The sequence below is a fragment of the Hydra viridissima genome, unplaced genomic scaffold (genome assembly GCF_058129835.1).
Source record: "Hydra viridissima isolate aposymbiotic clone 2 unplaced genomic scaffold, HvirCarnegie_v1 scaffold_11, whole genome shotgun sequence".
Classification (NCBI taxonomy): domain Eukaryota; kingdom Metazoa; phylum Cnidaria; class Hydrozoa; order Anthoathecata; family Hydridae; genus Hydra; species Hydra viridissima.
The window spans coordinates 4,841,746-4,857,162 of record NW_028324310.1 but is presented as its reverse complement, the minus strand read 5'-3'; the positions used below and the strand labels follow the sequence as shown (position 1 = coordinate 4,857,162).

Here is a 15,417-nt window from a genome sequence, read left to right as displayed (position 1 = left end):
GCAAAAAATGAATTTGAAGACGACGCAGAAAAATTTTATTCTTCGCTTCACCAAAAGTATACAACTAAACCAGTTCCAATAGAAACAAAAGCTAAAGAACTATATTATCTACTATTATTATCTACTGTTATTAGAATTAACAACGTAGTGCCTAAATCTTCTGATAAAAAAAAAGATCAAATTTGATAGTCACAAGTTAAATTTAAATGTGGAAATAGCCTTCCCTGAAAAGACATAGGATGCTTGGAATATATTGCTAGCTATGTATTCTGAAAACTCTATGTTAAATAAAAAATGATGGTGCAATATTTGAAGAACTTCTTAATTCATTAAAAATTCAAGAGGAACAGAAACTTAAGGATAGTATTAAGACAATAGAGGTGGGTTGTGGAAAATGAATACATTTTCCACAACCATATATTATACTTCATATTCCATACCATATATTATACAGTACTATCGTATTCAATACCGTATATTATACAGTCTTGGCTATATACAGGTTGTTCGTAAAGTCGGTTTAACTCTTTGATGAAATATAGTTAATAAAGAAATAAGATAATCGGTATATATGTATTTTATTTTAAAGTAGAATTATCGATAGTATATATAATTAGAGAAAATTTTCGAAATGAGCTTCTTCTGCCGTTATGCAGAGTTTAAATCCATTAGGTACACTTCTGCATACTTTCTCGCACATCGATGGCTGTAGCTCCGCACAGACTTGTTCGATTCGGCTGCGTAGCTCAACAAGTGTAGAGGGTTTGTCCCTGTATACCATATTCTTTAAGTAGCCCCAGAGGAAAAAGTCTGGTAGAGTTAGGTTAGGAGAACGCGCAGGCCACTCGATTGGGGCTCGTCTGCCGATCCAATGACCATGGAACTTTTGATCAAATCACTCTCTCATTACAAGTGAATAGTGGGAAGGCGCTCCATCCTGTTGAAAGTAGAGACGGCGGTGTTTAACTTTAGGCCATACATTTGTTTTAAGCATTTCCAGATAAGACTCGCCAGTGACAGTACCATCGAAGAAGTATGGTCGAATAAGTCCACCTGAAGTCATTTCACACCACACCATAAGTCCGTCTTTAGATGTGCCGACCTGGAATATTTCATACGGGTTAGAGTAGACCCAGTAGAAGCTATTGTAACGATTTACTTCTCCATTCAAAGTAAGCTGACTCTAATCCGACCGCAAAATCTTGTTAATTTTACCTGGGTTATTGGAAAAATTGTCCAATAGTGTTTCACAAAACTACACTCGTCTATCAAAGTCGTCTTCACTAAGTTCTTGGACTTTGCTTGGTCTGAAGGGTCGAAGGCCTGACTCTTTAACGGCATTTTATTAGCTGGTCTGTTTGAAGCCCAGAGCTGCAGCACCCTTTCGAATTGAGAGATTGCTCGTTTTCACGAGTTGCTCAGTCACTTTTTCGACTGCCTCTTCTGTCACAGCTGAGCGAGGCCGGTCCGATCTCTCTTAATTATGAACGCTGCCTATCTCCTTGAACTTGTCAACCAACTTTAGAACTGCCGGCTTGGAAGGTGGCTGCGTGCCGAGCTGTTTTCTCCACTCTCGCTGAACTTGCTCAGAACTCTCGAATTTGGCATAGAGAAGAACAGCTTCAATTCTCTCTTCAAGAGATAGTTGGCAGCTCATTTTTTTTCTGAAATTAAATTTCCTAGAATCAAGCTTTAAAACAAATCTTACTATTTAAATGGATAAATTATTATAATGAGGAGAAATTTTTAATCAAAGACTTAAACTGACTTTACGAACACCCTGTAAAATGGATCACTGATGTTATTTGATGTTTTATAACTATGTTTATTTTATCGCTCTAAGTGCATTTAAAATTCTATTATAAACAATGATGTATGTTTTTCAACTTAAATATTCTAAAATCAAAACTTTATTAAACCATACTGCTAAAAGTTAGAAAGAAGTTGCCAGAATATTTTGAATTACACAGTCTACTATTAGGAAAATTGTCAAACTGTACAAAGAAACTGGGAGGCTTTCAATGCAAAGAAAAATTTTCAGTGAGTGCAAACATCTGACCAATCCAAAAGATCCTAAGAAAACAAGTGCACAGTTAAAATGTGATCTTGCAATGTATAAAATTGCTGTGAGTTCAAGAATGATTAGCAACACCTGTTTAATGCTTTATAGCCAGCCAAAAAGCCACCAAAAAAGCAGTTATTGATGCATGAAGAAGAAATATCTGGCATGAGCAAAACAACACAGACATTAGAGCAATGTAAGTAATATCCTTTTTAATTATAATTTCATCCTGATACTGTAGTTGTTTGATGTTATGACTTCAATTCTTATTAAATACTTAAAGCACTTGTTACACGGTTAATGTTGCACTGTCATGTTTCACTGTCAATAATGTTAATGTTAGAATGTCTGTTTCTGTATGCAGACAATTTTTTCCGATGAGTCACGCTTTAAAGTACATGGGCAAAGATCACAGTTTGTTTGCAGATCAATTTGAGACCCATTCAAGCCTGACATTGAACAACATATAAAATACACTTTGATACAAAAATGTTGAAGATGATGAGGATTGTTTTTTGAGGATTGTTTGAGGATGCTTTAGCATTCAGTGTCCTGGGGCAACACATCCTATGGATGTTTTGATGAACTATAATAAACATATAAATGCCCTACAGCAAAACCTAGTACCAGATCAGAATCTGGTACCAGAGATGATGAAGATCTTTCCGAACAATGGCATAATCTTCCAAAAAGACATAGTTACCTTTTGTACTTTAAAGAAATAAATCATAGACAAGAATATTAAAACTTTAGAGTGGTCAGGGAACTCGCCACAACTAAGTCCAATTAAATGTCCATTATAAAACTAGAAATTTTGATTGTATACAAAAAAAAATTAATGGGTTGAATCCAGACGCTTATTCATTCTCTTCCAAACCGTGTTTCATTACTCATACATGCTAAGGGAGGAAATGTTAAGTATTAAGTGTTGTGTATTAAAAAAAAAAATCACAGCAAAGTAATATTTTGTTGATTTTTAAGGCTGATGCCATTCATTTGGCCAAAACTATATCCCTAGAGATCAATCTATGCAGATATAGAGAAAAACTTTGTTATCAGAGATAAAATGCTTGGCTCACATCAGTATAACAGTCACAGACATAAAAATTTATTATTTTGCTAATGGAAGCTGATATTTAGGAGACAAAAAAAATCTACTGATAATTTAGTAAAACAACTATGTTCCACCTCATGAAATTATGTTTTATAAAGAAAGATAAAAATTTTGACAGTTTTATTTATGTTTTGTAAGTTTCTTGGGAAAAATTGTCACAAACGCTTTTTCTCTGCTTTTTTCTTTTTTAATGTTGCGATTACAGTACGTTTCTCAGTGGCTATACTATCACGCTACGAGTACAGAGAATATTGAATGATTCGTAAATATAAATATAAATTGCAGGTTTGAGGTAACTGATCAATTTGAATACCGCAGCTTGTTTATGTATAAGTTGATGTTAACCTCAATATATATCTTATTTTACACTCTGATTTTTAGCTCGTCCGTTTTTTTAATTAACTTTTTTTCTGATAGAGCTCTTTTACGCGAAAAAATGATATGCAAAGTTATGGTTATAAAAATGACCAGTATTTTATTCCCATAACGCTTTATTATTCTGCTAGATTTTTTCAGTCTTGCTAAATATAAAGCCATCAAATTGGGACAGGGTTATCAAACTTGCTAAAACTAAATTAATGTTTTTCAAGCTCTCTGCTGTCCTATGTATACCCTGTATACTCGGGACATTTTTTATAAAGAATGATTTTTTATCAAGAAGGATTTGAAAAAGACTTTCATTATCTTTTAATCCTTTTTAAGGAAAAGAGTTATTATAAAAGCCAGTTATCATTTTAAATATATATTTTACATATTGTTTAAATATGTAAAATATATATTCATTGTAAATAAATATTTAAAATACATGTTTTGTTCTGTGCAATGCTACATCATGTGCACTCCTTTCTAATATCGTGGAAATTTTGTAAGCTTGTCAAAAGTTTTGAAGTTTTCTTTTTTTTTTTTTTATTTAAAAAATAAAAAATTGGTATCGAGGCAGAATAATCTCAACACGCAAAGGGAGCCCGAATGATCCTTAATGGGAGGGGGGGAATTCCCATATAAGCGTCAAGGAAAGACATGTCCTCGCCAAAAAAAAATTCCTATGTCAGTGCCTCAAAACTTAGAAGATTTTAGAACAAACCTCAGTATGTTATTTCAAAATATTTCGTCATTTTCCGGAGAGAACATAAGTAAACACTGCGGTTTGCGATTTTTATTTCTTCAACGCGTGTAATGGTTAGAAGATTTAAAGCGTTTGATCTTTTTATCATTTTTGGAAAGCGCTTGTCTTAATGATAGATATTCATTTTTTTAGCAGAAAAGGTTTAAAGTTTACGGCAAACACACAAATATAAGAAGTATAATACCAACATTAAAAAATATAATTCGTTAAGTATGATTTGTATAATAGAAAGTTCAGTTTATCTAAAAAGAATGTTGTTCTTATGAATCACCTCAAAAAAACACAAAAATTCAAAATTCCAAAATACCGTCAAACTTCCGTTGAAAGAAATAAGGAGCTCTAGGAGTTCTAAAAAACAGGTGTTTTTCAAAAACAGCTCTTTTCCGTTTTTATTTCTACAAAAGCCTCGTTAACTGTGTTCCGCTTTTTATTGTTTTTTTTTAGATAAATGAACTAGTTTTTGCTCTTTCTATTTTATTACACATTTCAACCTATTTTGATTACTTAAAAATTTTTGTAAAACAATTTAATGAAAGCAAGAGAGGCAAATGACTTATCATAGAGTTATGAACAAGTTTTAATGCAAAAATTTGTGTAAATAGAAAAAACTCGCTCAATATCAGCTGACTTTAGGTTTAGTAAAGCATTACATTATTTTTTTTAATTTTCAGCCATCCTACCAGTATATTTATAAAACAAACTCCTGTTTCATACATTTAATTCATCTATCGATAACTTTAATGACTCATTTTGTAATATTAAGATTAAATCATCTTGAAAAAACACATTCGTATTTTCTAGTTGATTAAAGTCTTACTCGTCATCCGCGACTTCATTCACGTGATCACCGAGAAAACGTCTTGCTAATTTGGCGCCAAATTGTTGTAAAATTGAAACAAGATGGAACATTCGAATTTTCTTTCAAACTTTTTAACAAATTACTGACGTTACTGAAATTACTGAACGCTCATCTGTTCTAAATTCATCTTTTTATTTTACTTGTAACGGATAAAAATATTTAAATCAAAAAGCTTATTCAAGATAAATTTAATTACTTTATCTGTTGTTAATCGTGTTCAATCGTCGCGACCTATTACTTCTACTGCATTTTGAAGCGATTGCAAGTTTTGGAAATCCAATTGATTTACTTTGTGAATTGAACTGAGCTCAGAAAAGGATCCGAAAAGACAACATTTAGTGTAACTGAGAGGATTATTGGAGCTGAGTTCCATTCATGTTTGATATCGAGAGTCGAAATCCTCAAAAACTTTTAAGCGAAGCATGTGATTGAAAACTGTCGAATTACAAATAAATTTTACCACATTACGATCACTTTTCAACAATTGATTGAATTCAGCAAAAGCATCATTTTCTTAATGCAACATTTCCAAATCACTAATTCATTTAAAATTGTCATTTTCGTCTTCATCATTTGAAAATAATTCAGCTTCAAGATGTGAATCAGAGCACTTTTTGCGTAAGGAATCACAAACGGTCAAATGAAATTGCATGATTTTACAAAACTTTTTAATAATATCCAAAGTTCTCATAGCTTTTTTGTTCACAGCCTCATCTTGCGTTGATCCTAGTAAATCTCGATGGAGTATTAGATCTCTTGTGTTAAAAGAAATTGAAAAAAAAAGAGAAAGATATCTAAAGAAACGGAAAAAATTCGACAATTTTGAACTAGGCTAGTTTATATATTATTTGCTTTAGCAATTTTGAACTTAAATTTCCTTTTTCTTCTAATTGAAATCTTCTTGAATTTCATAACGTCGCTCTTATAGGCTGGTAATTTGAATCGATATCTGGCGACTCGCGAATGTTATTATTTCTAGTAATATCTCGTTTTGAAAATTAACGCGACGTCTGAAATGATTTCTTTCAAGGTTTTTCGATAATGAAGTTTCTTATCGTCTTTATTAAAATTTCCTATTGTACTCTCGACATTTTTTGACTGATCATTCTTAATTTTTCCATCTATAATTTTAAGATAACTTTTGAGACTTGTTAAACCTTTTGACAGCCTAATCACACTTAATCACACTTGGATAAAGATCGCAACTTTGTATTCTTCTGTGACTGTTATTACAATTAGCTGCATATTTCTTGACGCCATTTTCACCTAAAATATTCCAGGATTTTATGAAAGTTTTTTTTTTTTTTTTTGCATTATTTAAACTAAAAAATATTTTAAAATTTCACTGAATTTCTTGCCTTAAATAATTTTCAAAAGCAACTTTTTTTTTCCATCTTTAAAAATTCCTTTTATTGTCTCAATCAGCGGTTATCAACTTTTTAAGTTGATAACCGCTGATCTGAAAAGGAAAAAAACGTTAAAAGCAATCAATTTACCTTTTTTAAGCTTTATTTTAACGAGTAAAAAAGTAAATTGATAAAAGCTTAAAAAAAAAACAACAAAAAAAAACCATGTTTAACGTTTTTGAATTCGTGCAAAAAAAAAAAAATGAGGCTGTTTTTCCGTTTTCATTAACAAAATTTTTTCAACCAAAAATTCTTTGTTAAAAACAAAAAGCTTTTCTGTATGGAAGATCAAAATATTAAACAATAAATGTACAAACAATAGAACAAAATTCATAAAACAGTTCACTCTTGTTTGAAAGCACAAAAGTAATTAGGCATAGGGGAGACCGGGGCTAGTTGGCTACGGGGCTAAGTTGATACACTGCAATTAACTTTAGAGTTTTCAGAAAATTTTAGAATTTACATAAAAACTTCCTATTTAACTAATTCATCATCCAGTGTTGTATCGAGGCAATTAGCGCGCTCATGGAAGTTATAGTGATTTTTGTGGGTTTTTTTTGTTATGTTTTTTTACTAGTTTTGTAACTTTTGTTACTTTATTAATTTTTCAATTTTAAAAAACAATAGCATTAGTTACAAGAAATCTTTACTAGATGCAAGTGTTTTATGGTTCACTCTAACCAGCCATATTTTTTGCTTTTCAATATTTCATGTTTTTTTGAGGATTTGAAGGCCGTTTTGTGAACAAGTAGCTTTTGCAGTTAGTTGGCACATTAATCGAGAGGCTAGTTGACAACATGTGCCAACTTATCCCTATTCACATCGGCCGTAAATTCACTAACGTTACACAATATTAATCTACAGACATTTACAAAAGAAAATGGGGAATTACAAAAGAAAAAAACAGACAGGACTATAACTCCTAACAATTTTGTTAAAGTTTTGGTCGAAAGAGACCAAAAACCTTTAATATTCTTGCAAGGGGCCTGTCCCCATATTTCAATAAAGAACAACAACAAGCCGAACAAACACTAGGTTACATGAAATCTAGACAGGTAATCTTAACTCTTTTTTTATATGTGTGTGAGTATGTGTGTGTGTATGTGTGTGAGTGTGTGTGTGTGTGTGTGTGTGTGTGTGTGTGTATGTGTGTGAGTGTGTGTGTGTATGTGTGAGTGTGTGTGTGTGTGTGTGTATATGTGTGTGAGTGTGTGTGTGTGTGTGTGTGTGTGTGTGTGTGTGTGTGTGTGTGTGTGTGTGTGTATATGTGTGTGAGTGTGTGTGTGTGTATACAGCGGCATCATAAAGTATTTGCACACTATATTATTTTAAAAAAAGAACGCAAAATAGCAAGAAAAAAAAAAGATTATTATTTATTTATTATGTTCTTTTATAGCAAATAATGAAAATAATTCGAGACACTTATCACAAAAATGATTTAAAGAAACGAGGTTTTAAAGTCAATAAATTATTTGTACATCAATTAAAAAATCTATAAAATTAACGATTAATATTTTGTAAGCAAACCTTTCACATTTATAACGTCTTGTAGTCACTAAGGCATCGAAAGAACAAGTTTTGAAGTAACTTCCAGCGATACTTTTTCTTATTTTTCTTTCAGATGCTTTTTATTCGTTATATGGTTACATGTTACATTCGCTACATGGTAATTTTTCGAATGTTCAAGTCCAAATTACGCCACAAATTCTCAATCGGATTAAGATCCAGACATTGTGGTGGTTAGGGAAGTGTCTGTCGCACTTTAGAAAGAAGCCATTTCTTAACGATCCTAAAAGAATGTTTCGGATTGTTGTCATGTTGAAATATAAAGTTATTTTCCACGTTCATTTTTTCGACACTATAAACTAAAAATTATGCTGTAATACGTCCAAATACGTTATAGCATCCATAATATTTTCTATGAAATACAAATAACCCACCCTCGAGTAAGACATACATCCCCAAACGAGCACGTTACCTCCCTCCATGCTCTAAAGTTGAGATTAAATTATTTAATCGTAGCTCGGTATTCGGTTTCTTCCAAACCATTCTTTTGCATCTTGATGGAAACCATTACTTTTACCATCTAATGGAAACCATTTTTATGCCTTCTGATAAAAACAAATTAAACTCTCGTCAGAGAAAGTTACACTTTTCCTAAACTCTATCGGCTTGTTGACGTACTCCTTTGTACATTTTAAACATTTAAGTGCGTTATATTCTTTTAAAAACGACTTCTTTCGCGCAATTCGTCCGTTATAACCCACACTTCTTAAAACTTTTCTAACAGTTTTTTGCACACACTGTTTTTCCGTATGTTTCTGCAATTGTCACAAGGTTTGAGCACTTTCGAATTATTTTGAACTTCTTTTGAAATTCTTTCTTCGCGTTTATTCAAAACTTTAAGCCGACCTACACGTGGTAAATTTTCAATACATTTGGAATTTTTAAATTATTTTAATGTATTTTACAGTACTAAAGAGTTTTTTTTATGGTTTTTCCTATTTCTCATGAACCTTTTCCATCTTTGCTTAAAGTAACTATTTGTACTCTTTCAAATAACAACACTTCTGCTTTTTTTGGACTAATGTTGAAAACTAAATTATAAAAATTAAGTTTTTGTAATTTTCATAAGCCAAAGACGAGTTTAGACAGGTTTATACATATTTAACACAATATTTTCCTTGAATTATAGATTTACGAGTCTTTTAAACGGTTTTTATTAGCGAGTGTGCAAAAAAATAAAAAATAAAAAAAACTCTGTTGTCATTAGTTTTACAACATTTGCGAATTATTTGGATATTTTTTTAGTTTGATTATTCAAAATTTAATTATGTAATTTAAAAAATAGAACAAAAATTTAAAGGTAAAAAATAAACTAATAAAAATCTTTTGTACCTTACGTTTTACTCTGTAACCTATTGTGCAAATACGTTTTGGTGCCAATGTGTATGTATATATATATATAATCTGTATATTTTTAATATTTTAATTAATATGTCTGTTGATTAGTTTAGGTCTTCAATGATTTACAAGAAGATCTTTTAGCATAATATGTCACAAAAGCTTCTGACATTAATTATGGACTTTCTCTCCCAAAAAAGTGAGGAAATAGCTTTCCAGTATGGAAAAGCTAATAACATCAAAATGCCACAGAATTGGATTAAAAATGAAGAAGCAGGAGAAGACTGGTTCACTGCTTACCTCAAAGACACAAAAAGTTGTCAATAAGAAAACTTGAAGCAACAAGTCAAGTACGCATTTCTAGCTTTAAACCCACTAACGTTTGAAGGTTTTACAAACTTTTTAGAAAATATTCTTATTCGTTTAAAGCTGGAAAGTGAAGATGTTTTGAATATGGATAAAACTAGTATAACCACAGTTCAAACCCCCCAAATCATGTTGTAGCTCGCAAAAGTTTTAAACAAGTTGGATGTGTTATTTCTGCCAGTGAATATTTCCAAGAGTGAAGTTCAGAGAGTATTTTTTAAACACTGCTCCCAATGGAAGTGCAGGCACTGCAAACCCTTCTGGTTGGATAACTGAAGGGTTTGCAGTGCCTGTTTTTCCATCATTTTGTCAAATATACTGGAAGCTTAAAAAAAAAGACCTGTTTTGTTAAAATTAGACTCCCACCTCTCAATAGAAGCTTTAAACTACGTTAAAGAAAAGGGTGTATCAGTTTGTTCATTTCCACTTCATTGCAGCCGCAAACTGCAGTTTATACAGCTTTTGTTTGTGTATTTTTGATACACAAACATAAGCTGTATACTTTTTAAAAGAACCTGGTTCAACAATCACGATTCACAATATACCAAATATTGTGATTCCTTTTTTTATTCAAAAGTAACTTCTCGATTTTTTTTGCAAATTTCTCATTTTGTTTCAACCTAGTTTTTTCAAAATTAGGCAATAGCTTTCATTTGCATATGACAACAATATATCATCCTGTAAATTAAAACTAATGAATGGAAATTTTTTCAAATTGAATTTCCTTTTTTTCCGTTTCTGGCTTGTTCAGCCATATGGTATATTAATGTTTTTTCCGTCTGGTTCGGAGATTTTTGATTTTATATATTTGCTAAAAAAAAATTAATTCTTTCAATATATTTGACCAATGTCTGTTTTTTTTTGGTGTATTTTTTATTTTGAGGTCTAATATTTTTAAATCAGTTTTGGTTTACCTTAGAGGTAAAATTTCCTTTTGGACATCTCTTCATTCTTATCGTATTAATTCGCATTTCTCAATCAAATTTTAATTCAATTTTTAGATAAATAAAAATTTTCCTTCTAGTAAAACAAATCAAAATTTCAACAAGCTATTTTTTTAGAATATTAAATAATTTAATAAAAAATACAATTAAATAGAGTTAAAAAAAAAAACATGTATACAACCAATAAATAAATACAAAAAATATTTACAATCAAAATGTAGTCTAAACTTCTTTAAACGCTCTTGAAAGATCTGCAATATAAAGTAAATAACTATAAATTATATATTTACAACTATGTAATATTTATAAGAATGTAATATTTAAAGTTATATTTCAAAGCTATATATCATTTACACTTAAACAACATTTATAAATATGCACTGATAATTAAGTATAGTTAATACATCTAATGATATAAAATTTATAATACTTCTAACAAAGTAAAAAATGTTTTGCTTCTACAGGCAGCAAAATTGATGTTAGCTGCAATTTGTATTCATAAAATGAGTATTACAAACTAATGTCAAATCTTGTTCTACAAAATAACATGTAATGGTGGTGCAATCCAATAAAAAACAATAAAAACAGGTATCTTATCATAATGGGCTTAAAGAAATTAATTCATAGTACATGCAAAAAAAAAAAAGGTTCACCATTATATTTAAAAAATTTAAAAAAATATCTAATTGAAATTATTTTTAATATATGATCTAATTGAAATTATTTTTAATATATGATCTAATTGAAATTATTTTTAATATATGATCTAATTGAAATTATTTTTAATATATGATCTATTTGAAATTATTTTTAATATATGATCTAATTGAAATTATTTTTAATATATGATCTAATTGAAATTATTTTTAATATATGATCTAATTGAAATTATTTTTAATATATGATCTAATTGAAATTATTTTTAATATATGATCTAATTGAAATTATTTTTAATATTTTATGAAGCATCCAACATGTTCATCAAGAAATAGAAAAATGGTCAACCAGAAGTCATTAAGTTATTTGAAACAGTTGAATTGTGTGATGTAGAGTAATTTACATCAAACACAAGCAGTGCTTTTGATTCATTAAAACTAAATCAGTGAGTAAAAAAACAGCACCAAATTTGGTCATTTTTTTAATGTTATAAAATTGGTTAAGAGACTGAGAACAATGCAATTTGACAAAATTGTGGTGTTTCAGCCAGATTAGCCATCCAGTGAGTGGGAGAACAACGTGAGTACAATTTTTATTGTTGATTATTTTGAACTCACTGATTTAATTCAAAGATAAACACGCAGTTCATTAACTGATGGTTTTATTTTTACTAAAGACTTAGAGTAATCCCCTTCTTCTTCTTTTTCTTTGTTTCCTAAACTATACAGCTGTTTTGCTTAACAATAAAAAAAATATTTGAAGAACAAATTTTTTGATGTTTTAAATATTTTTTGATCACAAGTTATTTGTGACTGACTTCGGTTTTTCTGGGTTTGAAGATACCTTACTAAGTTAATTCTTGATGATGTAACAAATGATATGAGGTAAAAAGTTGAGTCTGGCATGCAATTTCTGATTGATAAATCAATGTTTCATTAACTTGTATAAATATTGGTCATTAATAGTCAAGAAAAATATTTGTGTTGAATAATAAAACATTTTATTTCTCAGAGTAACAATATGACTCACCTGAATATTTTACCTGTGTAGCACTCTTAGTCACCCCAGCCTCCTTCAACATGTAATCAACTGCAATAAAAAAAAATCAAGGATTATTTTACACACTAAAACAAATTGAATTGAGTTGTTGAAGATAGTAATATCATTATTATTTTTTTATAAAAACTGTAAATAAATAAGTTACTTGAAATGATTCAAAGAGTTCTTAGTTAGACAATTTTATTTTTATTACTAGTCTACTACAAAAAAAAGCACCCAATAAACAAAACTTTTTATTATAATTTTATTATCAGTTGTTGGAAACCCTTACATTCCTGTTGACTCAATTGATCTCCAGTATGTGTAAGGATGTGTTGCAAATCTTTTACTGAGATAATTCCAGAATTATCTTTATCATACAGCTTAAAAGCCTCATAAATATCTCTTTCACAAGTGCGCTGCTTTTTCATCATTGGAACCATATATTCAAGAAATCTTGGAAATGTAATTTTATTTTTGCCTAAAAGAAATTAAAACATTAAACTAACAACATTAAAAAAATAAACCTTACATACACCTTAAATAAATGTTAAAACTTAATAGAACTTGTAAATAATGCTGACCGAATAATCATTTTCTGGAAAAGAGTAAAGCTGGCACACAAGAAAAACATCCTTCATTACCTAAAGCAATACCAATCTCTTTTATTTCTCTTTCAGATGGACATTGACCTAAAGATCTCATAACCAACTTCATTTCTTTTAAAGAAATGATTCCATCATTATCTCGGTCATACAAATTGAAGCATTCTTTAAACTCTAAAAATGTTAGTACAAATAATATCAGCAAAATAGTAACCATATTTTGTGTGTATAAGAATTAATCACCAATTTTAGCACGTAGAATAGGATTATTCATTAGAAAAGTGCCACTTTTAAGGTGGCCAAAAAAGTTTAGAAATAATGAGTGCTAATTTGGTTCTCTTAAAAATATTTCTATGAAACATTAACAAAACAAAGAAAACAAATTTCTATTGTGGATAACAATATTTAGCTGTAAGTGCATTGAACTGCAGAATTTCCAAAGACAAAGATGATATGATATAAAGCCTTAAAATCATTTAATTAGAGTATTAGTTTTAATGAAAATAATTGCACTTAATTAACAATAATTGCACTTAATTGCAGGACATGGGAATTTTTAATGTAAACAAACAGCCTTGTGCTTGTCTGATGGTGAAAGGTGAGTGGTAAAAAATCTTAAGATATACCCCTGCAAATATATTTAGATAAATAAAATTACTTTATACATAAACTTTGTATATACATACCAACAATCTGATCAGAGCTAATGTTGCTGGTCTGAAAATTTAAACAATTAAAAATAGAAGTTTAGAAAAAAGGAATGAAAAAATATGAAAACTATTATTAGAATAAATCTATCAATAGACCAAATTTATTTATAGATAAAATCTATCTAGTAATCATATAGAAAAGAAAACCATAAACATCTAAATAAATATAACACTAGAAATTGAGAACAAAGTTGTTTTATAAATATAAAAAAAAAAAGAATAAAAATACCATAAAAAGGATAGTAAATAAAATACAAAGCATAAAGAAACTGAAAAGTTATAGACTGATTACACAATTTGCTACTAGTAAAAGTATATAGAGAATCATTTAATTTTAGTTTGTCAGTTTAGTTCAAAAGACCAAAAATAAAGGTCTTTTAAGACTTAAGACAGCTTTTATTTTTGTTAAAAACTAATTATTATTTTAAAACAGATTTAAAACTATGTATAAATGTTGTTAACCAACATTTATACATAGTTTATATATATATCCTTAGGTAAAAGAATCTCTCCTTAAAGTTACTCCATCATTTCTACCTAAAAAGTTATGCTTAACTTCATTCTTTACCTCTATAGCTTTTTCTTTATGTATATTTACATTTTTAAATTTTTTATTTGTGTATATCTGTATATATGCATGTATATGTGAATGTATATGTGAATATATTATATTTACTATTTGACCTATATCTTATCTCTTTTAAAAGTCTGTTTATGGATATTACTTATAAATTTTGTAAAGTTTTAATTTTTTTATGTGATTAGTTTATTTCTGTTTTTCATTTGTCTTTTGTTTATCTTATTTAGGTCATTGGGTTTTATTAGTGAATTATTATTTGCAATTACTTGTGTTTTTTGTAACATCCTTATTAAAACGAAATATATTGATATTGATATACATACTGTAGACATTTTTTTTATATTGATATTGATATACATACTGTAGAATTTTTCCGCACCTATCGTTTAAAATGTATTAAAATATCATGCTTTATTTGATGTTTTATGCTGAGATATTATTTGATACATTGAAATTAAAGATAAACTTAACATTACCATGGTTTGCACTTGTAGGGGTGCTGATGGGAAAAATTCAGAAACTTAATGTGAAAACTAATTATGATAATATGGAAATTTCGTTGTTTTGTAACACCGAAAACCATTGACAAAGCGCCCAGGGGGCTTTATAAGTTTTTAGAACTACACCCTAAGCGCTCATTTAAGAGATACACTTTTTTGAAGCAAAAACTTCTGTCTTTTTTTTTTTTTCTTTTCTTCTTTTTTCTTTTTTAGAATATAAAATACAGAATCTAGTTATAAGTAACCCCGATTAAACAAACTTACTCCCTAGCTTTCTATATAACGAACTATTTTTTGTACGCGCGCGCAAACATTGCAAGGGGGGGGGGGGGTAAAACTCACGTTTTAAAATGGCCATTTAAGCTTTTTAACCACTTAGTTGGGCAAGGGGTGGATTCATATAAAATACATAGATATAAAATTGAAAATCTTTCTAGGTATGGTTAATGTTTCTGTATACTGAACAACCTTTAAAAACTATAAACATAATAAAAACTCAAAATGATTTGGGAAAATCTAAGAAGCAGAAATAAAATTGATAATAAA

General features: G+C 29.3%; 1 protein-coding gene across 1 annotated transcript; it reads right to left on the bottom strand.

The window, feature by feature from the left end:
• Positions 1-10,887: 10,887 nt before the first annotated feature.
• On the bottom strand, positions 10,888-14,959 carry LOC145191542 (neo-calmodulin-like). Its single transcript, XM_090066149.1, has 6 exons — positions 14,848-14,959; positions 13,768-13,798; positions 13,121-13,255; positions 12,769-12,957; positions 12,468-12,527; positions 10,888-11,032 (listed from the first exon to the last, which is right to left on the bottom strand). Exons 1-6 carry the CDS (start codon positions 14,848-14,850, stop codon positions 11,004-11,006), a joined length of 447 nt encoding a protein of 148 aa, XP_089922275.1. The 5' UTR covers positions 14,851-14,959; the 3' UTR covers positions 10,888-11,003.
• Positions 14,960-15,417: the final 458 nt, after the last annotated feature.